General features: G+C 36.0%; 1 protein-coding gene across 4 annotated transcripts; it reads right to left on the reverse strand.

Moving 5' to 3' along the window:
* Positions 1–1021: 1021 nt before the first annotated feature.
* Positions 1022–24864, reverse strand: BUB1B (BUB1 mitotic checkpoint serine/threonine kinase B). 4 transcript variants are annotated; one of them, XM_014061109.2, is made up of 23 exons: positions 24765–24864; positions 24122–24277; positions 23557–23616; positions 23316–23460; positions 21509–21705; positions 19854–20032; positions 19574–19773; positions 19119–19213; positions 17506–17723; positions 16572–16678; positions 16327–16466; positions 16097–16146; positions 13992–14073; positions 13532–13634; positions 11863–12137; positions 11181–11335; positions 10789–10932; positions 8883–8992; positions 7800–7958; positions 7421–7563; positions 5114–5285; positions 4780–4886; positions 1022–1569 (listed from the first exon to the last, which is right to left on the reverse strand). In XM_014061109.2, exons 2-23 carry the CDS (start codon positions 24259–24261, stop codon positions 1380–1382), a joined length of 3171 nt encoding a protein of 1056 aa, XP_013916584.2. In that variant the 5' UTR covers positions 24262–24277; positions 24765–24864; the 3' UTR covers positions 1022–1379. The 4 variants fall into 4 exon arrangements, with proteins under 4 accessions (XP_013916584.2, XP_087578993.1, XP_087579004.1 ...); XM_087722867.1 differs by lacking the exon at positions 23557–23616; XM_087722878.1 differs by lacking the exon at positions 7800–7958.
* Positions 24865–26603: the final 1739 nt, after the last annotated feature.

Below are 26603 nucleotides of genomic sequence, written 5' to 3' on the forward strand. Positions count from 1 at the left end.
TTTCCTACTTCCCTCTAGTAAGAAAACAGCCAGTAAATATTTTTCCTTTAACCAATTAGCAATCCATAAAAGGACATGTCTTTGTCAAATATTTCGAAAGACCAAGTGTACAAAACTGAACATTCTTCTACATCCACATGTCTATGTGGCCACTCTACCGGGGTTGGTGAGCTCTATACTAAAACCAAAACATACTTTAAAAAACAAGAACCAGAAAGTGCAAAGATATTTTTTAAAAGATTGTCAAGTTATTCACTCTTGACCAACTTCCTAAGTATTCTTATAGCAAAAAATAATCTGCACCACTGGGAAGTATTATTATAATATGTACTGGGACCAGCCATTACTACATGGTCATTAATTACTATGAAAGAGAAAACTGGGCCTCTGCCATCAATTTAGTTCATTGTTAACTACATTTCAGTGAAAAATATCCAGGGATGAGATCCAAACAATCTTCTAGAGCAATCACTACAGATATTAAGCTTCTGCAGAGTAAGTGTTGGCAGCATTACTACATAAGATTGGCATGTTCTCTACTAGCAGATTGCAGCTTCCATCTATTGTCAAATGTAGAAATATATCCTTTCATTTTATACGTACAGAATGACCTGTACAAATTATACACAATTTAGACTGCCAAGTGAATGTTTTAATATTTGAGAAAAACATCCACGGCAATCAATGATCTAATGCTGCTACTGACGTAAATGCTACTGCCCAAAGTAGAATTTTCTTCGTGATCCAAATAGCAGCCATAGGCGGCAGAAGTGGGAGCAGTACTAATAGAGACGCAAATGAATAATTTCGCCCTCCCCCTTCCACTAAAAGTAGGAAAATGACAATTATGTAACTAACATCGCATCAAAGAGCTGGCATTTTGCCTCTTGCAGGACTTTTTTTGGTACTGTTTCCAAACATGTTGAGATACCAAGTTTTGTTTAAGGAACCTAGCAATCCAAATAACTGCAAAAACTAGAAATAGTGTCAACATTTTTCATTCATCCAATAATTCTTGAAATTTTCATGGTGGCAAGAAAACAGTTTTACTGAACAGTGGTTACACAGAAAGGAGACAAACAAAGGATTTACAACAGTTTAAGGATGAAAAAGTTAATATACTACAAAGCAGTCAATTCTGGACATTTATAGAGAAGCAGGCATAGAACATTGCCAATGGATAGCAACTGTATAGATTCTTAAGGCATCAGCTAAACTTCATTTGACAACCTATGAGTAAATAATTGTGAAAAATGTTCCTATTGTTTACACATCTAGCAGGACCAAGATCAAGCATCAGCTTTCATTTGCCTTAGGTGATACAGAGGGAAGTAGAAAAGTAGGGAAATATTAAGAGAGGCATTTTCTCTATGTCAGAATCAGGTCTCCAATATGAGGAAAGGCTTCCAGCTTTGTATGAAATCACAAAGGTGTTTGGGGAAAGAACTATCAAAGGATAGTTCAAAGCTCAGTTCCTCTCTGAGATCTTGCAGAAGCAGCACAGTTGATTTCCCATTTGCATTCAGAATTTTGTCAAAGAATGTATTCCACAAATCACCATCGGTGGACCTAAACAAGAAGAAAAAAGCACTTTTATGAGAATATTCTGCATACTGCCACTTTCAGATTCTTGTATAAATTTGTACTTTCTCAGTTATCCTCGAATGCAGCCCTAAAGTTCCCACCTAGATGTAAATGCTTTATTAATTTCATAAACCACATTATGAGACCTATCTGGTTGCTAAATAAGATGAAATATAAAGGATCTCCGAAAGCACAAACCATTATATTTATGGATGTTATGCCTTCTACTCATTAAGAAAAATTAAAAGCTGGCACAAGAAGTAATTTATTTCTAAGCATGGATTGGATCCAGAGCATAAAATTAAGAGTTATATTATATTTATACCTACAGGTGCATAACAATTATATTAATTGTTATGCACCTGTAGGATTTCATGAGTTCCAAAACGTTTGTTCATTTCAAAGAGAAATACAAAATTTCAAATATTACGCAAACATATCTCAATTCAGAAACACAGTAAAAGCTCTGTAGATATTTCATAACAAATGGTCTAATTATCTAAAACTAGACTTTTAAAAAATCTACTTTTGCCGTTTATTTCAGTTTTATAGTATTTCACTGCATGTGTTTATTCAAAGGGCAGGTTTTGATGCAGATAAACAGCTTCAAGAATGAACACTGATAAGTGCACCTTCCTAAAATAAACCATTCCCCCCTATGTAAAATGAAGATTGTAAATATGCTATATTTTGTTTCTACTGACTAGTTTTGGAAAGGGTGTGTGTGAGTAATAATGCAATATCACAATTGTACACACATTAAACATTGCCACAAAAATGCCATGTTGCATTTCTGTGCCTGCTGAAGGAAAGAGCAGGTCTCTTCTATTTGGTTAGCATGGAAATACAAGTCAGATTTTTTATTAGTTTTTGAAGTTATATTCTGCAAACAGGGTCCTAATAAGGAATTGAATTCCTTTACTCCAGGGCTGTCAAACCCGCAGCCCGGATGCGCCACATCCACGCCCAGTTTAGTGAAAGGGGGAAAAGTTGTGATACATCATGTGACACCACAAGTTTGACACCCCTGCCTTACTCCATAATAATATACAGAATATAGAAATCAAGTGGATTAGAGGAAGGATAGAAAAATCTATTTCTTTCTCACCAAGCTGTCCTTTGCTTCCCAAAATTCTTGATTTAAACTATCAAATAGACTGCTGACCTCAAGAGGCTATGTGACATTCAGAAGGACAAACTATAAAACAGCAAAACTATTTCTCAATTTATTAAATAGAGTTGGGATTTGAATTTTTCTCCCATCAGGTCAAAAAACCATCTTCATCTGAAGGACTGGAATAATTCATGTTGAAACAAAAAGCATGATAATTCAAATTGTAAACCCACATGCAATGTAACGTAATGCAAATAAATTTATTATTTGAATTTTAGTGAATTAATTCGCCTAGACAGAAAAGAGAGCATCACTGGAAACACTTTAGTTAAATTTATCTAGCTGAAAATATTCCATCTGTGCAATATAAGTAACAATTTAAGGACTGGAATAAGGTGTTCCTGCACACATGCAAATATTTCAATTGAGATTCTGAACAGTCTGATCACCAGAAATATTCTGCTTATATCTGCTTGAAAACTCATCATATGCGTTTCATTAGCCAGTTCAATGAAGCTGTTGATGCACATTTATCTATTTAAAGCTCACTCATAAAAAGAAATGCTATAAAAAGGCAACCTTTTTTTTTAGAATGCAACAGATAAATCTATCTACAAAACTGGGTAATTTAATTTTTCAAACATGAGTTATGATGACTTATAGCTCTAAGAAAGAAACCTATAGGAAATAATTTATACACTCCCTTAATTGCATAGTTGATAAAAATAAGTACTCTAAAATAAAGACAAATAAGTATATAAACGGACAATTTAATACATTGTAGATCAGAAAGGGATAGCTCTTGGTAAATCTCACAGTGGCTTAAATCAACCAAGAAAGGGCTATATAATACAGATACTCCAGATTTCATGAGACTATTCTGAATCCCAACATGTGATAAAAAGAAAAGTAGAATTCAGACCAAATGTAATGATTAAATTAAACAATCAGTCAAATCAATCAATCAATATCTTTTCTAACCTCTGGAGAACTGATGTTAATATACTTATATTATTCAATGAAATGTGTTAGATCAGAGTTCCCCAACCTCTCCGGCTTTGCAGACAAGTGGGAGGGGGGTGGGTAGAAAGAGGATAGTTCCATGTGAGCAAGTATGCACACATGCAGCTCCATTTGCACGAGCGGAGGCATGCATGCCTGCTGCTTGCACAAACGGAGCATGTGAGCATGCGCTTGCCTGCTGCACATGCCAGTCGGGATACACGCACATACTCACACACCAGTTCCATGACCCAGTTCCAAACAGCTCAAAGCCTGGTAGAGGGCCCCAGCTCGGGGGTTGGGGACCCCTGTGTTAGATAACAGTAAATCCCTCAAAAACAGTCTGGCCAGCTTTACAATTAAATCCAATGATTTCCATTACCATCAGCTCTCCTATTTGTCCACCATAAACCACAAAACCAAATCTGTAATTCACTTTTCTAAACCATCTACGCTGTTTTTCTTGCACTCCATCCTCATCCAATTGTTATGTTGTTTTCTCTCCAGAGATCAAGTCTCCTGGAAAGATACATATTCACACTCATCGTCCTCAAGGTTAAGAGCCTCAGCAGGACATTTGTAAATGGGAAAAGCAGCTGCTTCAAATTACAGTTCTCACAGATATCATTTACAAAATAGCCCATACATTACTGGTCATTCTGTGAACATTTTTCAAAAGTTGTTTTTTTTTTTTTTTAATATTTTCTCTCAATTATAAATAAAATTATTATATATTATATAGCTTGCAGAAAAGAAGGATTAATATTGCAGTCATAATGATCAGCTGTCTGCAAGAAATATAAATCCTTCCATTCCCGACCATCCAGTCAGAACTGAAGAACCTTCTTGGATGAGAAGTGAAACATCTTCAAAAGAAAAAACAATGCCTCCTGAAAAAACACCTTTGGGTCACATATACTTAAGTCCCAGGACCACATGTGGTTGTCACAATTACTTAACTAATTAACATGTTATTCTGATTTAAATATGTCATTCCTCTCAATTAATGGTATCATTTCTGTCATGGTGAATCTAGAATGGAAACAAAAGGTACAGTCTTTGAAATGCTAAACACTTACTGAGATAGATCTCTATTAGTTTTCCATCTGTCTTCTTCCCAATGAACTTGCAGGTATTCCCCAAACAAAATCAAATGGGCAATGTTTCCAATGCCAAGCATGTCCACCTGGAATGATTGAAGGATTTCCGTGTTAATAATAATGACTTGTAATTTCATAATCTTTAATCAATCGAGTCATATAATGAAAAAAATAATCTCTTTGGAAGCAGCTTACTCCAGAAACATTACATCAACTTCAAATGTATTTTTTCAGGGGTTTTCTAGTAAATTATCCCCCCCAAATTAAATATTTTTAAAATAAGAGTTACCAAGAAAAATGTGTTTTTTTTTACCTGATGTACTGAGGTGTTTTCATTAAAGATTTGCTGTCCAATCTGGGTCTGAGTTATTGGGAAGCTTTTTAGTGAATTCTCAGTTGGCTGTCGTTGTAAATCTAGGCTGTGAGAGAAATCTACTATCTTCAGAATTTTGTTATTGTTCTCCATGGCAAATGAATTGTACATACTGAAAGAGAGCACATTTGCAGTTTAATTGAATGGTTACAGTATTTGCACATGCCCGTCTTATTGCTTCCCTCTAGTGTTTGCATTAAGAAGTTGCCTCATTCTTAACAGTGTACTTGATGTGAGGATAATAAAAGCAAGTGGTTGGAAGGATGGGTGAACATGCATGCATGTGAAACCATACTGGCTGTTTTGAGTAAAAAAAGAGCCATCACATGAGTCTTGTCTCTCTTCTTGTTGCTTCTAAAAGATGAAGGATGAGTGTCTGAAATGGAGACCCTCTCTATTCATGAAAGCCAGCTATGTGATCAAAGTCATGAAAACCAGATCTTTAGTTTGCAAAGAATATTTATAGGTTAAGCATTTTTTTTCGACTGAAGATTTAATCTTCTACAAATGAAAGGCAAAGAAGAATCTAAGGCTACCATACTGGCCTGGAATAATTCCATAGGGCATTGCAGAATAATTTATCTTTACCACCCTTAGATGTCCACCACATTTATGTAGGTGCACGAAAGAGTAGTTTAAATAGAAAATGTTTTGTATGTGCATATATACATATAAGAAATAAAATTTTCACCCCAATGCTTTATTTTACAACAGGCAGTTAACTGTACTCAGTCAATACTGATTTTTTGCCCTGAACTTCCTTTTTCTAGAATGAGATCTCTGGGCAATGAAACTCATTTATACATTTGTTGTGGTCTTTGGATTAATTGTTATAGGAGTTAGAACAATACTTGACACAACAGTATTTATAACTTATTCCATGTAATCTTTGTGTAGGATTATGTTAGTTAGGGAAGAGGGGAAGTATCTTAAATTCAGGATCTTTCTTTCCAGTAAATATAGTTCTGCTAGTTCTTCACTCAGCCCTAAGTTTTCATATTGCTTGTTCTATTACCAGAAACAGATAATATATAGAACAGATGGCAGTTCCTTTAAAATGGTCATAGGATCACTATATTTGTAGCATAAAAATATAAAGGCAACATGCATGTGACTGACCACCTTTGGAATGCTATTAATTATATTTATTTTTAATATTTAAAATAAAATTGCAAATAGATCCTTTTGTAGCAAGCTATAATACAGTATATAAGCACCAAAGTTAATGATACATTTGAAAGTAATTATTCATTATAGTGCATCTCCACAGTTTATTGTTTCATTTTAATATCTTAAACTACAGAGGCCCGCAAATTATGTTTGAAGGCTTTAGCACAAATTGGGATCATTATCAGAAAAAAAGTTGAATACATATGAAGAAGTCTAGAAAGGAGGATATGGGAGGATATCTGTTACAGGACATGCTGGACCAGATACTTCCCAGCTATATATATATATATTCTCACCCTTAAAAACAGAACTCCATTTGTCAAATTTAAATGGAGAAATCATATATGTAAATAATGGCCTGAAAACTGAATAGCATATAATATATATTTCTACAATGGCAGACTTCCTTTTAGTTACATTAATCCAGTTCTCAATATGTATTACCTCTTTTGGTGTAACAATGCAACCCATAAGAACAGCATTACAAAATCACAAAGCGGCTGGATTCATATTGTACTAATCATGGAATAAACTATAATACATTAAACAAAATCACATTATGATTTATTCCTGTTTATTGTATTGTGATTTATAAATCATAGCTTATGACTTAGCAATTTATGAAAACTTTTCAATTGTGTTTTTTCTGTAAACAATAATCAAGCAAATCATGGTTTACCACAATGTATAAAAGTTCTTTTCCTAATACAAGTTTTTCCCCACTTTACAATTGTTACATGACACTCAGTTCTCAATAAACTAGAATATTAATGATTACGCCTACATGTTTGTGACCTATAACACTGAAGTCACTGATGGCTCCAAATGGATTGGTAACCTTACAAATCCTAGTTACAAGTTAGGACAGAATACAATCAAACTTGAATTTACTGACCCAACTGTCCATACAGTCTTTATTCCAACATCAATTTTGGATTAATTATTGTAGTGCTCTTATTTTTTTTCCTCAGTGACATATTTTACTCAAAATCAAACTTGCATCTACTTGGAATATTATTTTGAATAGTGCCAGTCCAGAAGCACAATGTTTGAGGTCAATAAACAAAGGTAGCCAACCTGTCTCCCAAGAACAATGTTTCCGGATTCAGATTCCCGTGGATTATTTCTGCTTTATGCAATTTTTCTACCACTTCTAAGAGGTTGTAAACTATTAGCAGTATCACTTCCCGGGGGATAACTTTATCATGCTGGATCATATCCTGTAAGATGGGAGGATAAAAACTAGGCATAAGCAAATTTTCTATCATTCTGATCCCAACTCAGGTAATTAAATCTTGATATCATGCCTACTTTTCAAGCTTCTTTTCTTAGTCATATACCTTCTTTTTATCATCTACTTCAGTTCCAATTCTTTATATAGCTATTTTACTTACATATGAAGATAAGTGTGCATAATTTGTTCAACTCCTACTCATTCAACAATGCACATACTGACCTGAACAGTGAGAGAGCGTACTATCTCATGGAGAGTCACACAGCCATTGTGGTATAAGAAACAAGTGCAGAGACTAAAATTCTGGTCAAATTCAGCACCTAAGCGCTCTTGAAGTACCAATAATATGTAGAAGTCCCATGGCACAGGCTCAGAATGCACCTGCATAAAGAATATTTACAACTATGACTTCCTAATATTCAAACTTCAGCAGATATGCTTATCCAAATTTAAGTGATCATTTTGTTATCTGATAATGTACAAATTATAGCCCATGTACACAGCCCAGTTACTTGCTTGTGAGATAGCCGGTTGTATAAATTAGTTAAACAAGTAAATAAATGGCATGCTTATGTGGCAGATAAATCTGAGCCAATATGGCGGATCTCATCACAGCAATCCCATGCATATATTGCAGTTTCACCATGGAAAAGTATTCTATTATGAGCATTGGATTCACTGCTTTTAGAAAATCTGAAAACACTGCCTAATTCCACCCAATAGGGGTGGGATGAGCAGTCAAAATTATATTAGAGTGGCTCACATAATGCAGGGAGACTACATACAGATTGAATTAAAAAGAATTGGTTATATCTAACAGTATCATTCTGCTAGCAAAACATTCTTTGCAACTATGTCTTTCTGAACAGAGGAAAATGCTCCCTAGATAACATCCGGGATACATTTCAGGCAGATAGAACAAATGGAAGTTTTATTCTGTTTTTCTTATGCTTCAGAATTAAAATACAATTTTATTTCAACTTACTTTTCAATGAATGATTACTTTAAAAAATAATAATAGCATTACTGTTCAGCTTAAGGCAGTTATAAAAAAATGTGTTTGTTTGCTGCCTTTCTACTTTTTTATGGTGACCATCTTTGTATTTTTAACTGTTGTTCAAATAGAGTACATTTTTGTTTTTAATTAGAAAACAATCTTAGGGGTTTGGGTAATTTGTCATTTTAGAACAGAAGCAAGAGAACAGCATTGCAAATTAAAGCAGTAGGTTGAAGGGCTTCATAAGTGTTAATGAACATATGGGAGTATGAAAGAGTTAAAGGATGATCAAAATAAAATAATTATACCTTTATTAAAAATGCTGAATCCTTATCTGTTACATTAGCTGATACAGCAGAGAATATCTTGTCTTGTTCACTTATCAAATACTCATGAGTAACATGATAAATAGCATTTCCTGTTGAAAAAGAATTGTTTGCAAAAACAAATAATTGCTAGAACATTTCATGTTCTTCCGATCTTTACACATTTAGAAATAATATTTAGGCATATGAACATTTAATTCTAAAAAACCCTACATCACTACACATTTCTAGAGTTGATATGGTAGTTGATTAATCTGGAATTATTGGGAGGATAGTACAATGAATCGCATGTGGAGGATTGCATAATAATCAATAGCACTACTTGCATATTTATTTGTACTGTGCAATGTTTCAGAAATGCTTTGAAAGAAGTACTTCAAACCTCACAAGCCTGCTATTAATTAAAGCAACAGACTTTTTTCAGACATCTGCATGAGCACAAAGTTGTCCCTGCTTTGAAAGCTGCATTAAAGAAGCAGCTTCTTACAGTAGCATTTTTTTCTTCAGGCTTACGAGACAATTTGAAAAAAGCTAGAATCCTTTAAATCAGTGGTTCTCAACCTGTGGGTCGGGACCCTTTTGGGGGTCGAACGACCCTTTCACAGGGGTCGCCTAAGACCATCGGAAAACACATATTTTTGAAAAAATATGGAAAACATAAAATAATTTTATGGTTGGGGCTCACAACCTGAGGAACTGTATTAAAGGGTCACAGCATTAGGAAGGTTGAGACGCACTGCTTTAAATAATAGTAGGAAAGCACTCTGTTTTCCCAAGATTAGAAGCACATCTCCTAAATGATTTTCAATCACACATGACCCTTATTTGTACAGTTGCCAGCTGTAAATGTAACCTTTTGATAGCACTGATATTTTCTACAGTAGTTTAATAGGATAAATGCTTTAAATGTGACAAGACAAACAGCTGAATTCCTTGGCCAACTTTTGTGATTCCCTGTATCACTCTAAAGCAGAGGTCTTCAAACTTGGCAAGTTTGTCAAATTTGGGGTACCCCTCCTCTAAGGATTAACTCAAGAGAAAAAAAGAAGCAACTGAAATGTAAGGCATCATCAATTAGATTCAAATAAACCATTCAGGGTTCACAAAATACACTTCATCAGGTTTGTTAAAGATCAGCATCTGCATGGTAACGTGATAAGTTAAAACTGAGATAAAGTACAAAAAACCTAATACAATTTTATCCTTAAGTAGCAGACTAGACCTGGGTTGTACACGTTAATCCAAGGTCCAACTACTTATCTGAAATTGAAAAGAATAAGAACTTTTCAAGTTCTTGAATCTTGCCTGAAATCCTAATCAAACCTTTTTTATATTGGTTCTCTGGGCATATAAAGCTAATCTGTTATTTAAAGGGCTAGATACTCTCCACCTAGGGTAAATTTAGTAACCTAGTTAAGCATCACAATAATAACTGAATGCTTACAATATTTTTTCAATTCACATAGAATTCATAATGAATTCAAACAAAGTGAAGTAGAAGAAAAAATATATATGCTGGCTTAATGAAGTTTCCAACATTTTATGTATCACAATGCAGGAATGATATATTTTGCATCTTGGAAGCAGTCTTTTGCCTTTATGTACTGTTTATGACATCACTAGAGCAGAAAAGCCTTTTTTTTTTTAGAAACCCAGCATGAAAAAATAAAATTGACCTAGCGGAACCAGACTTAAGCAGAGAGCATCTTAGCAAGGTTCAAGTCACCCTTTCTTTAATTCCCCCAAATTAACAAAAGATTAAACAATTCCATACATTGTAAGGGGACTGCAAATATGGGGTTACATGCTGCCCATGGCTTTTCCACTCTCCCTCTAGACTTTCTTATTAAAACAGATTATACCATAACAAGACTATAATAAGTCTCACCTAAATTAACTTCTTTTTCCAATTCTATCCAAGGCATAATTTGATCCTCCTGTTCAAAGCCAAATGCCTCGGTCAAGAAATCTGGAAGAGGTTGCAACAACTGTTTGCGTTGTTCAGCATTCTGCAAACCCTCAGAAGAGTCATCTAAAAAAAAAACCCAAAACCATAATTTGTCAGATAACAATTCCACACAGCATAGTAATTTTCTTCTATAATAATTACATAAAGGCTGTACCACTTCTTCCAAGGCCAGTATCATAATATCCTCCCTTGAAGAAATGTTAATCAACTACTTTTGCTAAATGGTTGTAGAACATAGTTACAAATATATATTTATTAGGCATATGTTTTGAGCCTGGAATAAGAAAGTGAATTGTCAGTTGCAAACTCACCAGAGGCGTTTTCAACATCATTGGTGATTTCATCAGTAGTATCAATCAATTCCAATTTCTCCGGAATTTGTTCCAATTTAACAGTAGAGATTTGTATTGGGGAACTTGATGATGCCGAAGATCTGGTATCTTCCACACTTGCCTCCAAAATTGGACTATGCATAATTGGAAAACAACTGTATCAAATTTACACTCTGCAAATTTATTCAAGCTGCCAAAAACTCCAAAGAGCACATTAATATCATTAATGTACTGAAGCCACTTTACTCCAGAGCTGCAGATAACATTTCCCAGCAGTTTCACATACAGATATTAAAAAGCATGGGAGAAAAGTGTTTAATGCATTATTTTAACACAATCCATGAATTATTATTAGTAGCAGCAGCATTCAAATAGAATTTTGTCCTGAAATTCTACTTATGAAGGGGGCAAGGTATAGGCCTCAAGTCTACACAGAATTTTATATAACAGAAATTCTTAGATACAGCGATGATATATAATTCTATTGATATTCTCATCAGCAAGTAGAATTTATTTCTAATTTTATAGTAGAACAGGTAAGCAACCTGGAGAATATCATGAAATTCTGTAAATTATATAACCACAATATATGCAACCAAGACAGCTGTATGCTCAATCCTATATAAACATTCAGAAAGTGTTGACCTCCCAACTGAGTTACCTCAGTTTTTTCACATAGATGGACTCCTCATACTGTCCTTCACAAACAACTGTTTGTTGATTCAGAAGTGTAGTCTTAGACTCCAGACATTCTTGCTCTAGTTTGTCACCCAGATGATTCCTCTGTTCTGTTATTTCATGGAAAGGTGTTGATACTAGATGGGCAGCCCTAACAAAATCACATGTGTCTTCAGGATTAGGGAAAAGAGTTTTGTTCTGATATAAGCCTGTGACAATTGCATCTTCACTCAAGGTTTCAATTCCTTGAAATTTGTCCTACAGAAAAATGCAGAAGACATCACAGCATGAGTATCTCTGAGAAGTTTGATTTTGTGATTCAGATAGGCTTTGCAACACAAAATAATTGGTTTGGAATTCTATTAATATAGATTTATCTCTTAAACCATTTCAGCAGCAACTGAAACTTTTACACATAATTTTTCCAAAGCTGAATCTCAAACACATAGAGTAGATTTTGTTAGTTATTTTGAACAATTCTAAATAACCAAAAACAAGTAAGTTGTTAAAGAAAAGTGAGTTTTGGTTCTTTAAAACTATTATGATAGCTGGCAAATATATTTTCCTGCTTATTAGACTATATCTAGAATTATGCTTACCTTTTATTTTGTGCCTCACTATTTTCTGAAATATACTGATGCCTAGTGTAAACTGAACAGCTTTCATATTCTATTCATAGACAGACAAATATCAATATATAGACAGGTATTGATATACAGTTTGCTCATTCAGAGTCAATTAAATGAAAATGCTATACATTTGTTAACATCTGCATGTACATATGTGTAGATAGACAAAAGCATCACCTACTAATAAAGAACTTTATCTTGGGATTGTGCAGAAAACATATAAAAATGATTTGCACTTGGCTTAATCTCAAGCAGCCTTTAGAGTGAAACCTGAACTAATGAATCATATTTCTTGTAAAAGTGATTTATCCCTGAAAGATGCAAAATAGTAGGGGTGGGTGGGGGAAAGGTCCTAGTAACTCTCCTATCATGCACTACATTTGACAAGTTGCCAGTATATAATTTCTGGTAAATTACCTTAAGTGGAGTGCAGCCTTAATCAAAAACATCTATTTTTCAGGCTTGAAACGAAGCTTTTATATGTAGATGAAACTTAAACTGAAAATCATCAGTTGTTAAGAAACAGGTTTACAGATCCAGCTCAGACACCTGTCCCTAGACCAGAGGTGGTATTCAGCAGGTTTTAACCAGTTCTGGAGAACCGGTAGTGGAAATTTTGAGTAGTTTGGAGAACTGGTAAATATCACCTCTGACTGTCCCCACTCCCATCTATTCTCTGCCCCCCGAGTCCCAGCTGATCGGGAGGAAATGGAGATTTTACAGTAACTTTTCCCTGGAGTGGGGTGGGAATGGAGATTTTACAGTATCCTTCCCCTGCCACGCCCACAGAACTGGTAGTAAAACAGTTTGAATCCCACCACTGCCCTAGACCTATCTATGTATTTTTAAATATGTACATTCACAGATGCAAGGTGGTAGAACCCTAAATTTGTTGGCTTGCAGTCTGCTAATACATGCAAGCATATTTTTTATGAAAGTAGTATTTTAGAGGCAGGAAGATATAATGGATTTTTAGAGCAAAATATATTCATAATATGCATCATACAAACTATGAACACTTACCAAATTTGCAGGAGCTACGTTTTCCTTAGCAGTGACACTTTCTGAAAGTTTGCGGGCTGCGAGGGGATGACTACCATTTGCCAGTGAAAGGCCAAGTGAAAAACTAAAAGATAAAACAAGGTGGCGCAGTGGTTAAATGCAGCACTGCAGGCTACTGCTAGATCAGCAGGTCAGCGGTTCAAATCTCACCGGCTCAGGGTTGACTCAGCCTTCCATCCTTCCGAGGTGGGTAAAATGAGGACCCAGATTGTTGGGGGCAATATGCTGACTCTCTGTAAACCGCTTAGAGAGGCCTGAAAGGCCTATGAAGCGGTATATAAGTCTACTGCTATTGCTATAAAACAAATGCCTATTTTGATGACACTGAGCATTCACTGAATTCTAGAATGTTATTTAAAATACCAGACTTGCAACGTGCTGAAATATACCATTTATTAATATTTTAAAAATTTAGATTTACCTGGGAGTCTTATTTTCTATAGCAGATGACTCATCAAAAATAGAGAAAGGCATAGAAGTCGCAACTGGACAAATCTCAGCTTCTGAAAGATAAATAGTTGAGTTTTATGGTGGACAGCTTAGTATTTTCCAGAGGCTGAGTACATTAATATAATTATCAAGAGCACTTTAATATCCTATCTCTAAATTCACTGACTTTATAATTTTTTTCTGAAACTGGTATCGGCTCACAAGCAGATTGCATTATTATAGTAAAGAGAATTACATCTCACTTTTAAAAAATTCTACACAACTTTTGTCAATTATAACAGTTAACAATTGTCAGTCTTCCAGCATAAAAGTTAATACAGGGATCCAGACGTTTATACCTGAATTGGCTCAAATCCCCACTCATATTCAGGTTTATCGGCCTAAACACCATAACAGTCTCAGTCTAACCCTGACTGAGTCTAACAGGTGGCACACGGAGTCATATCTGCCGGCATGTGAGCGGTCAGCTCCAGCACGCATGTGCACACCGGCCAGCTGATTTTCAGCCTTCCGGAGGGCATGGGGAGGCTGTTTTCACCCTCCCCAGGCTTTAGGAAAGCCTTTAGAGCCTGGGGAGGGTGAAAAACGGGACCAAGGGGACAACCAGAAATTCAGAAAGGATCTGTTTCTGGCTTCCGGAGGGCCGTTTTCGCCCTCCCCAGGCTCCAGAGGCTTTCCTGGAGCCTGGGGAGGGTGAAAACAGCCTCCCCTGGAGGAAATAAACAAGCTCAGCTTGGAGGCGAGTAGTACAGCGCAAATGGTGGTGGTTGTGCACATGTGCGGGTGTGCTTTGCATTATGTGTGCTGGCCTTCACATGCGCACCCTGGCATTTTTGGCACCTAACAACAAAATGGTTAGCCATCACTGGTCTAACCTGTTTAATTGCTATGAAGAAACCATATCGGAAATAAGGCACTGTAGGTAATCCTCACTTAGCAATCATAATTGTGACTGGAAATTTGATTACTAAACAGAAAGTCACACAATTACAACAGACTACAACCTTACTTCCCCTTCAATTGTTAAATGATGCAATGCAGTTGCAATACATGCAATCACGTGATTCCAACATATTTTATGTTCATTTGTCCACATTCTCCAATTACATTGCTTGCCACAAGTGATCACAAAACACACAATGGTGATCATATGACCAGGAGCATTGCAATAGGCATAAATTCACGCAGGTCACAAAGCATGCAAATCAGTTATGAAATCATAGGATGCTGTGATGGCTATAAATGCAATAATTGGTTATAAGCTTTTCACTGTTTTAATTTCAAATGGTTGCTGCATGAGAATTGTCTGTATGTAAATCTCTCTCCTAGACAGTGTGAGATATAATTACAGTAGTCATTCCTAGTCTCAGAATTCTTTCTCTTATTAGAAAATAAAAAAGTATCATGCCAAAAACTGTTATCTGGCTTTTCCACTAAAAGTCCTTAACAATATCGTTACGTGATAGGTGATTTTTTCTGCCATTTTCTCAATGCCCATAGGCTTTAAAGAAACTTTGAGCAGCTGCCAACTGCTGCTGTTTGTACTTTGTTCTGGTCTTTTGTATCCATTTTCCTCAAAGATACATTCAGATAAATATTTCAAGCAGATTAGAGACACACAGATGGCCAAATCCCTTTTCAGACAATCAAAGCATCCACCCAAGTTTTCCAGATTCAGCCTCTTTATAAAGGAACATAGGAAGAGGGGGAAAAGGTCCATAAAATGGTTACATGCTTTCCCATCAACACCATAACATTATATATTTGTATAAACTTACAAATATAATTTGAGATGCTGCATGATTAAATTTGGTAAACTAGGTGAGTGCCTGTTTAATGGCTGGGATGGAAGCAGTATGTCCCTCACTAGAACTGAAGAATTTCTTTCCCTGCAAAGCAAGCTAACGAAGGAAGTTTAAATTGCAATTTGATTATTTTCATGCTCTCAAAAAAACAAAACAAAAAACCCTAACTCACTTTACCAGTAGGTAGGAGATTCATATAAAAATACTTCCCATCTTCCCTTTGGTTGGACTCATGATTGTATTTAAAAAAAAATCTATAAACATAACTTACCATTTGAGTTTGAATTCTTGCACTGATTACTTTCAGCCAAGTCAAAATTGCTTTAAGATGACAGGATGTAAAACAGAAAACGAGGTTAATAAATAGATCTACTAATACTTATTTAAATGTATGTGTGCAAGTAATCACTTGTTTCAGCATAGAATTTTGAATTATTGGCTTTTAAAAAAAATATCTCTCTTTCTTCCTCCCTCCCTCCAGCAAAGCAATTTTCCTATTACCTTTTTATAGAAAAACACTCTGGAAGAAATCCTTCAACAACTGCTTCAGTATCTAAAACATGTTGCTGTTCAGTTGGGGAAAATTTCAAATCCTTTGATGTGGCAGAAAATATGGCTGCAGCCTCTTGTTCTACTTGTTGCTGTGATTGTTAAATAAATAAAAAAATGACAACATGCATTAAGAATAATGCAAGTGCACAGAAGTTAAATAATAAGCAGATGGTAAAGCCAAACTAGAATATTACCTGAGTGCCTGATTTCTGCTTATTTTCTTGCTGCTCTCTCACTACTTTTTCCATTTCTTCAATCTTTCTCTGCAACTCAGCTTTTTTTTGCGCTAAAGCCTCCAGTTCTTTATATGAAAGAAAATCAAGATATAATCTTCATAGCAAAAAGCTGTGTAGCAAAATGCTAGAGATTGCATTAAAAAAATGCTCAAACTGCTATGTAATATATAATTCCAGCTACTCAGCATCGTAACGCCAACAGCATTCTCTAGATCTTTAAAAAAGAAACTTAGAAACAGGCTGCCATATATAATGGCTGCACTGTATGTAACCCCATTCTAAAGCATAATTAAAATAAACATATGACTCCTATGCCACAAAATTGTTGTGTAAAATCAATACAAAAAAGGATTTGCAAACTAGCACAAATATTCTGGAATAAAACAAAAGAAAATAGTTTTTGTACAATTTTAAAATCTTCCATTATTTTTGTTTAGAAAAAAATGACTTGGGCACATAAAGGCATGTCTTGCCACTTATATTTAAGGGCACATTAGAAAATAAAAATTGCAGCATTCTTATTCCAGCTTAAGGAAAACCTCTACCGTGGGATGGGGGAAAGAGTACCTTTTTAATAAATACGTGCCATATTTCAGTGGCAGGACAGGAATGGTTTCAACTGTAGAATAACCCAAAGGTGCTTTTCAAATCTCTTTCAATCATATGATGCTAAATATAGCAACCTTTGGAAATTATCAGTGCATTCCCCTCATAACTCTTAAAATACAGACATTTAGCAATTGTTTATGTTTATGTTTATTAACATTTATAGGCCGCCCTTTTCCCTGAGGGGACTCAGGGCGGCTTACATAAAATGGGGGAGGGGGGGTACAAACAATAGACACAAAATAGTACATTCTGGAAGTTTCTTTGTAATTTTTGGATCTAATACCTTCCCTTCTCTTTTTTCTGTAGATTTCAACTCTAATCTCTTCGAAGGAGAACTCCTCTACTCCAGCATAGACTCTCTCTTTACAATACATGGGCTGTTCTTTCTTTTCCTGACCATCTTGATGATGGCTTTGCACACGATGTAGTGGATCCTCCTCTTTTCCAGGTTTTCGGGCACTTAATACAGAGTTAATGCTGGACTCTATTTTGTGAGGAGTCCTGAAAGAAACATGGAACAAAGAGAGGAAGGACCAAGTATAAATAATGAAGGAATTAGGGTTATTTCCTAATTTCTTTTTGTCATAAAAGAAAAGGTACATGAAAACCCCAGTCTCTAATGAAAAACAATTGTTACAAAAATTTATAAGAGAAATTACATGATATTTTTTCCCAGAAAAATAAAAGTAACAGCAAGCAGCTTTGGAAGAGATGGTGGAGGGAACATAGGTGTAATTTCCAAACTGGCTTCCACTTTGAAAACCTATGCTCCAAATCTGAGCAAACTTAAGTTCATCATAATCCCAGTTATCATTAAGTTTGGAGTTAAAAAAAATCTCTCCAATTTATTCCAAAGGTAAAGAAAACACATGTGAAAAAAAAAGTGGAGTTCACATAAGCTGATCCTTCATAAGAGAACAGGGAAAGCCTTGGTTTTAGAAAGGCCTGTTTTTGCATTTCCTTTGAAAGGATGTTTTTTGTCCCCATAAAGTCGCCACTAATTGTAGTTTGTATGGAGGGAACTTTCTGCAACTATACCAATGTCTTCTACAGAAGAGGTGTTCAAACTTTTTAGGGCTGCATTTCCCCCACACCTATTCCTCAGCTTGTAATGAGGCAGTTATTGATTTCTATATTATTGCCCATATTTGCCAATAAAAATATTCAGAGCACCCAACTGACTTTATATTATGGGTACAACGACAGGCCAAATTTTCAAATAGGAAATTTGTTTTGCTATTTACAACTACTGATTTGGCAAGCAATTAACACTTCAAACAATATTATTCACATAGCATCCTAACACAATCACACTCATCCTTTCCCACATGAGGACTACTTTATTTAGCAAATAATATATCCAGATAAATATACAACAGTAATTCTGAACAGTACAAATAATCAGAAAGGAATACAGTAGAATACTGGGAACAAAACTAACCCTCCAAAATGTTTAAATTGTCCCTCATTATTCCTTACAAGCAGTTCCATCAAAAAGACACATACAAATGGTAACACTCACTACTGAAGGAGTCAGTTACATCTCATAAAGTAAGTAAGGGTAAGTAAATATTTACTGCAAATTGCTCTATTCCTGTTTCAGGGCAAAATTACATTCACTGGGGGTTTTTTAGTTTCATTTTTGGAGGCTGGAAGAAAAAGTATTAACATATCTAAACAATTTATCCTTTGACCTAGAAATGAGAAGACGATTTTTGTTCTTTGGGATTACACAAAATAAAATAATCTCTCAAAGAAAGACAGTTCCCATATGGATCACTTTATTCTCAGATTTCTTGAGTAAGATGACAGAATAGCAGAACCCACTAGAGAAGATTTATAAGAGTACTTTCTACCCTTACTCAGTTATTTAATAGTCTAAGGCTGAAATCTTACATGGTCTGCTGCTGTGCAGTCTCTTCAACATATGGAGTAAAGCTGGGGGTTGCAGCAGAAGCCACAACACTGGAATCCATATTGGATCGAGGACGCTGAAACAAAAGAAAACCATTTTTATGTTAATACATCAACTGATGGACCGTGTTTGATTTGTAGATATTTTATCTATAGTCTGATTAATAGACAGTTGATGTAAGCAAAGCAAAAAATGTACTTATGTCACATTTATAAAGTAATGCAAATAAGCAGAAAACATTCATAATACCTTGAAAATTTGTGGAGCCTAAATAGTTATTGGGGGAAGGTTTAGAAGAAACCTATCCAAAGACAGTGCTAAGATAACAATGAATCCTTAATAATAGGTTGTTTCCCCCCCTGAAGAATACATCGTTGTTTTACATTGACACACTATATATATTTCAACAGCATTAAGTAGATTTCCTATTTCTTACCCTGCCTGTGGTCCAAGGACCTGCTTTCAATTCATTCTCCTTTGATTTTGTGGGTGGAGGAGCAACCCAAGGCTGTGGTGTAAGTACTGGAAAATCAGGTGTAGAATCTGCAACTTTGTTTTCATCAAACACAGAAAAGGTGGGACGAACTGATGCTTGCTGAGAAGGTGGGTTTTGGAAACTCTGTCCTTGGCTTGGGACTACAACACATCATTGCATAATGAAGTTATCAATGTTTCATAAATAATTGGCAAATTATAATAGCATAACAACAACTTACCTCTTACAGCATTTCCTACACGGCTAATTGGGGCTTTTATGATTCTCTTTCCTCTCCCCTTCAGTTCTGCCAGTGTGGTTCTCTGTGGTTCAGAAACAGTACTGTCCAACTGCTCCTCTACATCACAATCATTTCCTAGCTCTTCCAAAACCTGTCGAGACACACGGGCTTGGAATTCCCTACAAACAGAAACAGCAAGATTCCAGCTATCATTCCTGCCTTTTTGCTTCCTAATGAAGCAGTGTCTGAATCCAAAATAATCTATGCAAGGAGATTTCTTGCAGCAAAGTACCTCCGCTAAAACTGGTCAGTCCTAGAGATCAAACCTAGCTGCTTTTTAGAAGGCCAGATCCTGAAGATGAAAGTCAAATACTTTGGCCATCTATCGTATTTTTTGGAGTATAAGACGCACAAGGGTTTTGAAGAGGCTTTTTTTTTAAAGTAGGTAGGTAGATAGAGGGATAGAGAGGGAGAGAAAGAGAGAGAAATAAAGTAGGTATGTAGGGAGAGAGAGTAGTTGGGTAGGTAGGTAAAGGGATAGAGAGAGAGAAATATAGAGATGGAGAAATACAGTAGGAAGGTAGGGAGAGAGTGTAGGTAGGTAAGTAGGTAGAGGGATAGAGAGAAATAGAGATAGATAGATAGAAATACAGTAGATAGGGGGAGAGAGAGTAGTTAGGTAGGTAGAAAAAGGGATAGAGAGAAATAGATGATAAATACAGTAGATAGGTAGGGAGAAAGAGTGTGTAGGTAGGTGGGTAGGTAGGCAGAGGGATAGAGAGAAATAGAGGGGGAGAGATTCAGTAGATAGGTAGGTGTTTCTGCTGGCACAGCACTTGATTAATGTAATTCTCATCAATTAGTAAAAGAGGTTTCAAAAAAGGGGGGAGTTTTTGCACTTTGCCAACCTCCCAAAAACGGCCCGTTTTTTGCTCATTTCTGCCCTCCCCAGCCCCCAGGAGCTCTCTGAAAGCCTCCCTAAGGGTATGCATGGCTATTTTGGTGAAAGGGGCGGGACGTCAGGAGGCAAAAAATGCTGTGTTCAGTGTATAAGATGCACCCAGATTTTCAGCCTCTTTTTTGAGGAAAAAGGTGAGTCTTATACTCCAAAAAATACGGTAATGAGAAGGAAGGACTCACTGGAGAAGAGCCTAATGCTGGGAAAGATTGAGGGCAAAAGGGGATGACAGAGAATGAGGTGGCTGGATGGAGTCACCGAAGCAGTAAGCCTGAGTTTAAATGGACTCCGGAGAATGGTAGAGGACAGGAAGGCCTGGAGGAAGGTTGTCCATGGGGTCGCAATGGGTCGGACACGACTTCGCAACTAACAAGAAATTCCGCTAAATTCTTCCAGTGCAGCCATGCAATTATCATTCCTATTCAAAGTCCGGTAGCATTTTGGTTAACTAAATTATTAAAATGCAAAAAACTTTGTAAGCTGAAACTCACTGCATGGGGCATACAATGGCTAATGTGTGATTAAATTGGGCCAAAGTTTTGGGGGGAGGAAGAGAGGTTGATTATGCAGTTGCAGGTTACATGCAAGGCAGATTACAAATACTTTACCAATTAACTATTACAATGGGCTAAGAAAAACTGTGTTCAATTAATTATCTATAAAGTCAAGCAAGCACCTCTCAATTTTCATCAATTACCTATGGTGGGACAATAATTTATCCAAAGGCTCTGCTTTATGAAGGATCCCTTCCTGGAATATCACATCAGCTTTCTTGTAATTCTCTCTTGCCTCCAGTTCTTCCGCCCAAGTAATGTAAAGTTGTGCTAGTGAAGTGCCTATCGCCTGGCTATGTAGATAGCTATAAAGATCCAAAGGTTCACTGCAACAGTTCCCCTAAAAAACACAATGAAGAAAAACAATGCTCATTTATAAACTATTTTTCAAAGAGGAATTCAGAATTCAGTAACTTGAAACTCCATATAGCTCTATGTCTAGTCTTTATATCCACAGATAAAACAGACATTACAATATTTCAGAAACTATTCAGAAAGGTGTTTTGTGATAGATGCAGACCTAAACATTTTTACACTGAGAAGTGGTTTCAGGTGATAATGGGCAGGAGCATGAAACAAAGCTAAGAGATTTATTTGGCTATGGAACATGCAAAAAGAAAAGAAGGACTTGGAAAATCAGAGATCAGTGAGTTGATCCTTGCTGGGATATTGATGGCTGAGGTAAAGAACAGTGGAGGGCACATAAGACACACAGAGGATGGAATTGGAGTACAGAGGAGTGACATTTCACCACTTTGCTCTATTCAGGCCGCACATACCCTCCAATTTTGTTTTGGCTGAAACCCAGTAACACCAAAATTCTGAGTTTTGATTCTGCTGACATGCCTGATCTGAAATGGTTTGGCACGATTTTTTGAACATAAAGGTTTGTTTCATACTTAAAACATGTTTCTCTTTTGCACACATTCTTATTGAAGTGAAACAGAAGCCTGTCTTAATTAGTAGCCAAAAATTAAGTTTTTTCTTCTCTAAAATTTGAGTTTTGTGGGCTCTAGATTTGTCTTTATTTTGGGGCTTGGATTTCATGGTAATAGATGCATTACCATGCATTACTGCATCCCGCTTGTGTTCTCTCAATTGCATCCCGCTTGTGTTCTCTCAAATGAATTATTAAGTCATAGATACAGACATGGGGTCCATTTTAGTTGCCTTGAAATATTATCTAGCAAAGGTATTTCTGCTCCTTACTATTGAGGCCAAGTAATCTTTTTTTTCTTATTTCATTCTAATTACTTGTCTAACCATGTTATCTATTTTATGCAGTTCTAAACTAATATGATGACACTGAGAATCAAGTATGTGATCATGTTACTTAGGGAATGCGGTTGATTACCTTTCCTTTTGTGCTTATTCCATCTAATAGGGATGGAATTTTGATTACACCCAGGACTTATAAATTTGTCTATTTTATTCTTAAAAGTTTAACATTGTAATCCACTTTAATACATCTCTCTGGCTAAACCCTTTCAGCAGATTATTAACCAATTTCAGACACGTTTGAATAAAACTCATATAGCTAAATCAATTCTAGTCAGGCTTCAGGCTTACTTTGGGAAAAAGCAATATTGCGTTGGTGATCTACTGAGAAATGGTCAAGGAAAGCACTGATCCAGTTGTCTGTGGTCTTTTGATTAAAAGGAAAACTTGTAAGGTATGTATACATATGCTCAGTTTAGATTTAGTCTGGTCTTGTTGTAATGCTGTGATTTTGTTAAGGGGAGAAGATTAAGCATGATTTGATGAACTATTCAGATACTTCCAACACATTACAAATTAGTGTAGTACTGCGGCTATATGAACACATAAATGGGGACAATTCCCATAAAGAATGTTTTGTGTGAAAATATTGCTGTTCACAGCACAATAAGGTATCATATCTAAATAAAGTTTGCCAATGAACTGGACACCAAATAATATAGCATTACTCACAAATTTAAGCCAGAGGCTAAGATAACGGGGATCTTGGTAGTATCTCTGCTGTTCATTCAAAGCTTGAATAGCTCTCTCCAAAACAGCAGAAAGATTGCCCTCTTTACCTCCTTGAGGAAAGGTCTGTTCTGTCCATTTGATGTACCTAGTGATATTAAAAATAAATATAAACACAAGGGAAAAAATAACTAGATTTGAAAATTATGTTTTTTTCATATTTCACTTACAAAGTTAAGCATACCTGTCCCAGATGTCCAATGGATCATCTCCACAGTAAAAGCGAATTTCAGATTCAAATGCCCTGAAATAATAATCAAATGTATGACTTTTACATTATAGATTGTTTTAGTTGTTGATTTTTCTAATATTGCTGAGTTAGTTTATGGTAAGCTGCTGTCTAGATACAGTAAATAAATGTCTAAAGAACTAGAAAATATATTTTCAAATTAAAATAGCATGCATATAATTCAGATTTTTAGGGAACAGAGTGTATATTTGATATGCAATAAACTGGAAAAATCCTACCAAGAATACAGCAATGGTAAATGAAAAGTGTAGTTGTACATGCTTAAAAATTATTTTGAAATTACACCCAATTTAAACTTTCAACACAGAGAAAAACCTACTAGGCATATATATGTATATATGTCCAGAATTGTTTAATCGTGAAATACATATTTACAGCAGGAGTCATATTAAACATCCAGCTATTCTATTTGTATGTAAAATAAAACCATGTCTTATTTTAAAGAAAGAATTGTAAATGGGATGCATATAGTAATGAGATAAATGACTGTCACATTCACCTCTTTTGCTGCTGAATAACTGTGTGAGTAGAAACCTCTTGCTGAGCCAAAACTCCTTGCAAAGTGGTCATTATTCGTCCCTGCCTCAGAGGCTGCACATTTTCTTTGCTCAATTCCCATTCATTCCCATCCGAAGCCATGGTAATTTGTGTTGGCCTATTATTCAATAATATAGACAGATCCAAAGTTAAGTACCGAAAGAGGTTAATCATAACATGTGTAAAAACAAACGGGGAGAGTGAAAGATAGCCTGTTCAGGGGTTTATAACTATAATTACACCAGAAATCCTGACATCGCTTTTACAAACGACTCCTCTTTGGGAGTAAACTCCATATTTAAAAAAAATAAAACAATTTTATGTAAGTTGTATGTATGTATGCATGTTGTAACTTTACTCAAAGGATTAGAAGAGCGCTGGTATAATAGTCTAAATGGTTTTCGCTTCTCCGGCTTCACGTGTTCTTGTGAACTATTGCTGCAATTAATTTAATATTTTCCCCCAAGAAACTAACTTAGTAATTAAAGCAGCGCAAATGCTGCACGGAGCGGCGAGAGATCATTTTAATTTTCCTTCCCCCCACCCCACCCCGCGGAAATCCCACCATTATAACACACAGGCAAACACGCGCATCTCTCCTTCACCTGTTTTGGCCCAACACAACCCAGGACAGAGCCTCCAAACGTTCATTCGCCACAGCCGGAACGTATTCACCAGACTCTCCAAGCCGCTTCCTCCACCGTCTGCGTTCAAATATTAACCGCCACCAACCGCAGCAACTCGTTCGGTCTGATTGGCTCTTGCCTTAATATTTGTCGTCTCTGATTGGACAGAACATGAAAATAGACAGGCTTCCGCCGGCTGGCGGAGAACGTGGGAGACTTAACTCTTCGTGGGCGGGGCGGCGCTTTTCTAAGGCTGGAACCGCTGTAATTAATTCATGTCCAGCTAGAGGGCGATAAGACTATGATTTTATTTAAGAGATTTTATTTGTAGACTCACTTTGTCCCAGGTGGCCAAGGAATCGCAGATTTCGGCCATACCAGTAAACCGCCTTTCCAATATTTATTCTCCCTTGTCTAAATTGAGAGGCTCTGTCAGTTTGCTAGGAAGAGATAAATTGATAGACGCTGTTATTACTACACTACAGCTCAGTCAGACCCTGCAACACATGATCGCACACTGCTTTAATCAATAAAAAAATATCTTCAAAAATTAAATTCGGACACATGCAGGCTTCCCCTAATCCGTTTGAAAAATTACAAAAGGACGGTTGATTATTTAAAATGAAAAAAATCCATTTTAGCAATTTCTTCAAGTAAAATGTATCTGGACTTCACAGTTTGCTCTAGTTACATAAGTAGTTTGTAAAGTTCAAACTTCACTCTATAGAAATGAATCGGATGATTCTACGCCTATTTTCAAAAAAAATTGCAAGGGCGAATATTAATCCTTTGCAAACACTTCAGAATTAAAAGTTATATATGAAGAATGAATATGTTTATAAAATTAAGATGAGACTGAGTTTCTTTTAGAGGAATGGGAAACTTATAAGATGTAGGAAGTTAGCACCCACTCCCCCTGTAAAAGAATGAAATATCCTAGGAAATATTGAAAAGGCAGATTATTATATTACCCTGGATCAGAAATGGAGAAACATGTTTTTAGGCAGCAAACAGACTCATTCTAAATAGCCCCCACTTTTGTCAATGGGCTATTAAAAGGCCTGAGCCAGTTTATTCTACATAACAAAGATCCCCCCCTTCAGGTCCATGGTGATGGGATTAAGGCATAATAGTATTAGCCCTTTACCCATCTCACCACAGGGCAGGGTGGGAAGAAACAATGCTCAATCAAACTTGGACTCAAACACACAAATTAGAGAATTGCCCCTGCATGGACCCATGGGAGTCTGACAACCAATCAGAATACACTTCTTACACAGGAACAGGAAACAGAAAAGTGGGGCCAAACAGAGAGTATTAAAAACCCAGGAACTTTCAGCAAGCTCTACTCCTTTTTCTTCTTCACCCAACATCTTGAAGTATGATCACCTTTTTCCCCAAGGCCTCAAACCATGTGGTCGTGTCCACCATTAAAATCATATTTCCAAGCAGCCTCCATGTTTCCAGTGTCTTTTTTCCCCCCACTTGGAGCTGAACTCAGAAGGACATTTCTTCCAACAGGGATACAGCAAAAAATGCTTTAAAACTACCTTAATGTTGTTATTTTAATAATATATTGCTCAGTTTTAAAAGGTGTCATGTGGTATACATCAAAACATTTAAACACCAGTGCAGTATAAGGAATAAAACTCAGAAATGAGAACAAGTGTTAGACTAGGAATAGAGTTTCCCAGATTCTAATCCACCCTTCACCATATAAATTCACTCAGTGACTGAGTCAATTACTGTCTCTTAGATCAATCTACATATACAATTATAGTATGGAGAAAATGGGTAGAAAGAGCATTATGTATATTG

Source organism: Thamnophis sirtalis, unplaced genomic scaffold, assembly GCF_051295495.1.
Source record: "Thamnophis sirtalis isolate CommonGarterSnake01/CBP01778 unplaced genomic scaffold, rThaSir2_p1.2 scaffold_1, whole genome shotgun sequence".
Classification (NCBI taxonomy): Eukaryota; Metazoa; Chordata; class Lepidosauria; order Squamata; family Natricidae; genus Thamnophis; species Thamnophis sirtalis.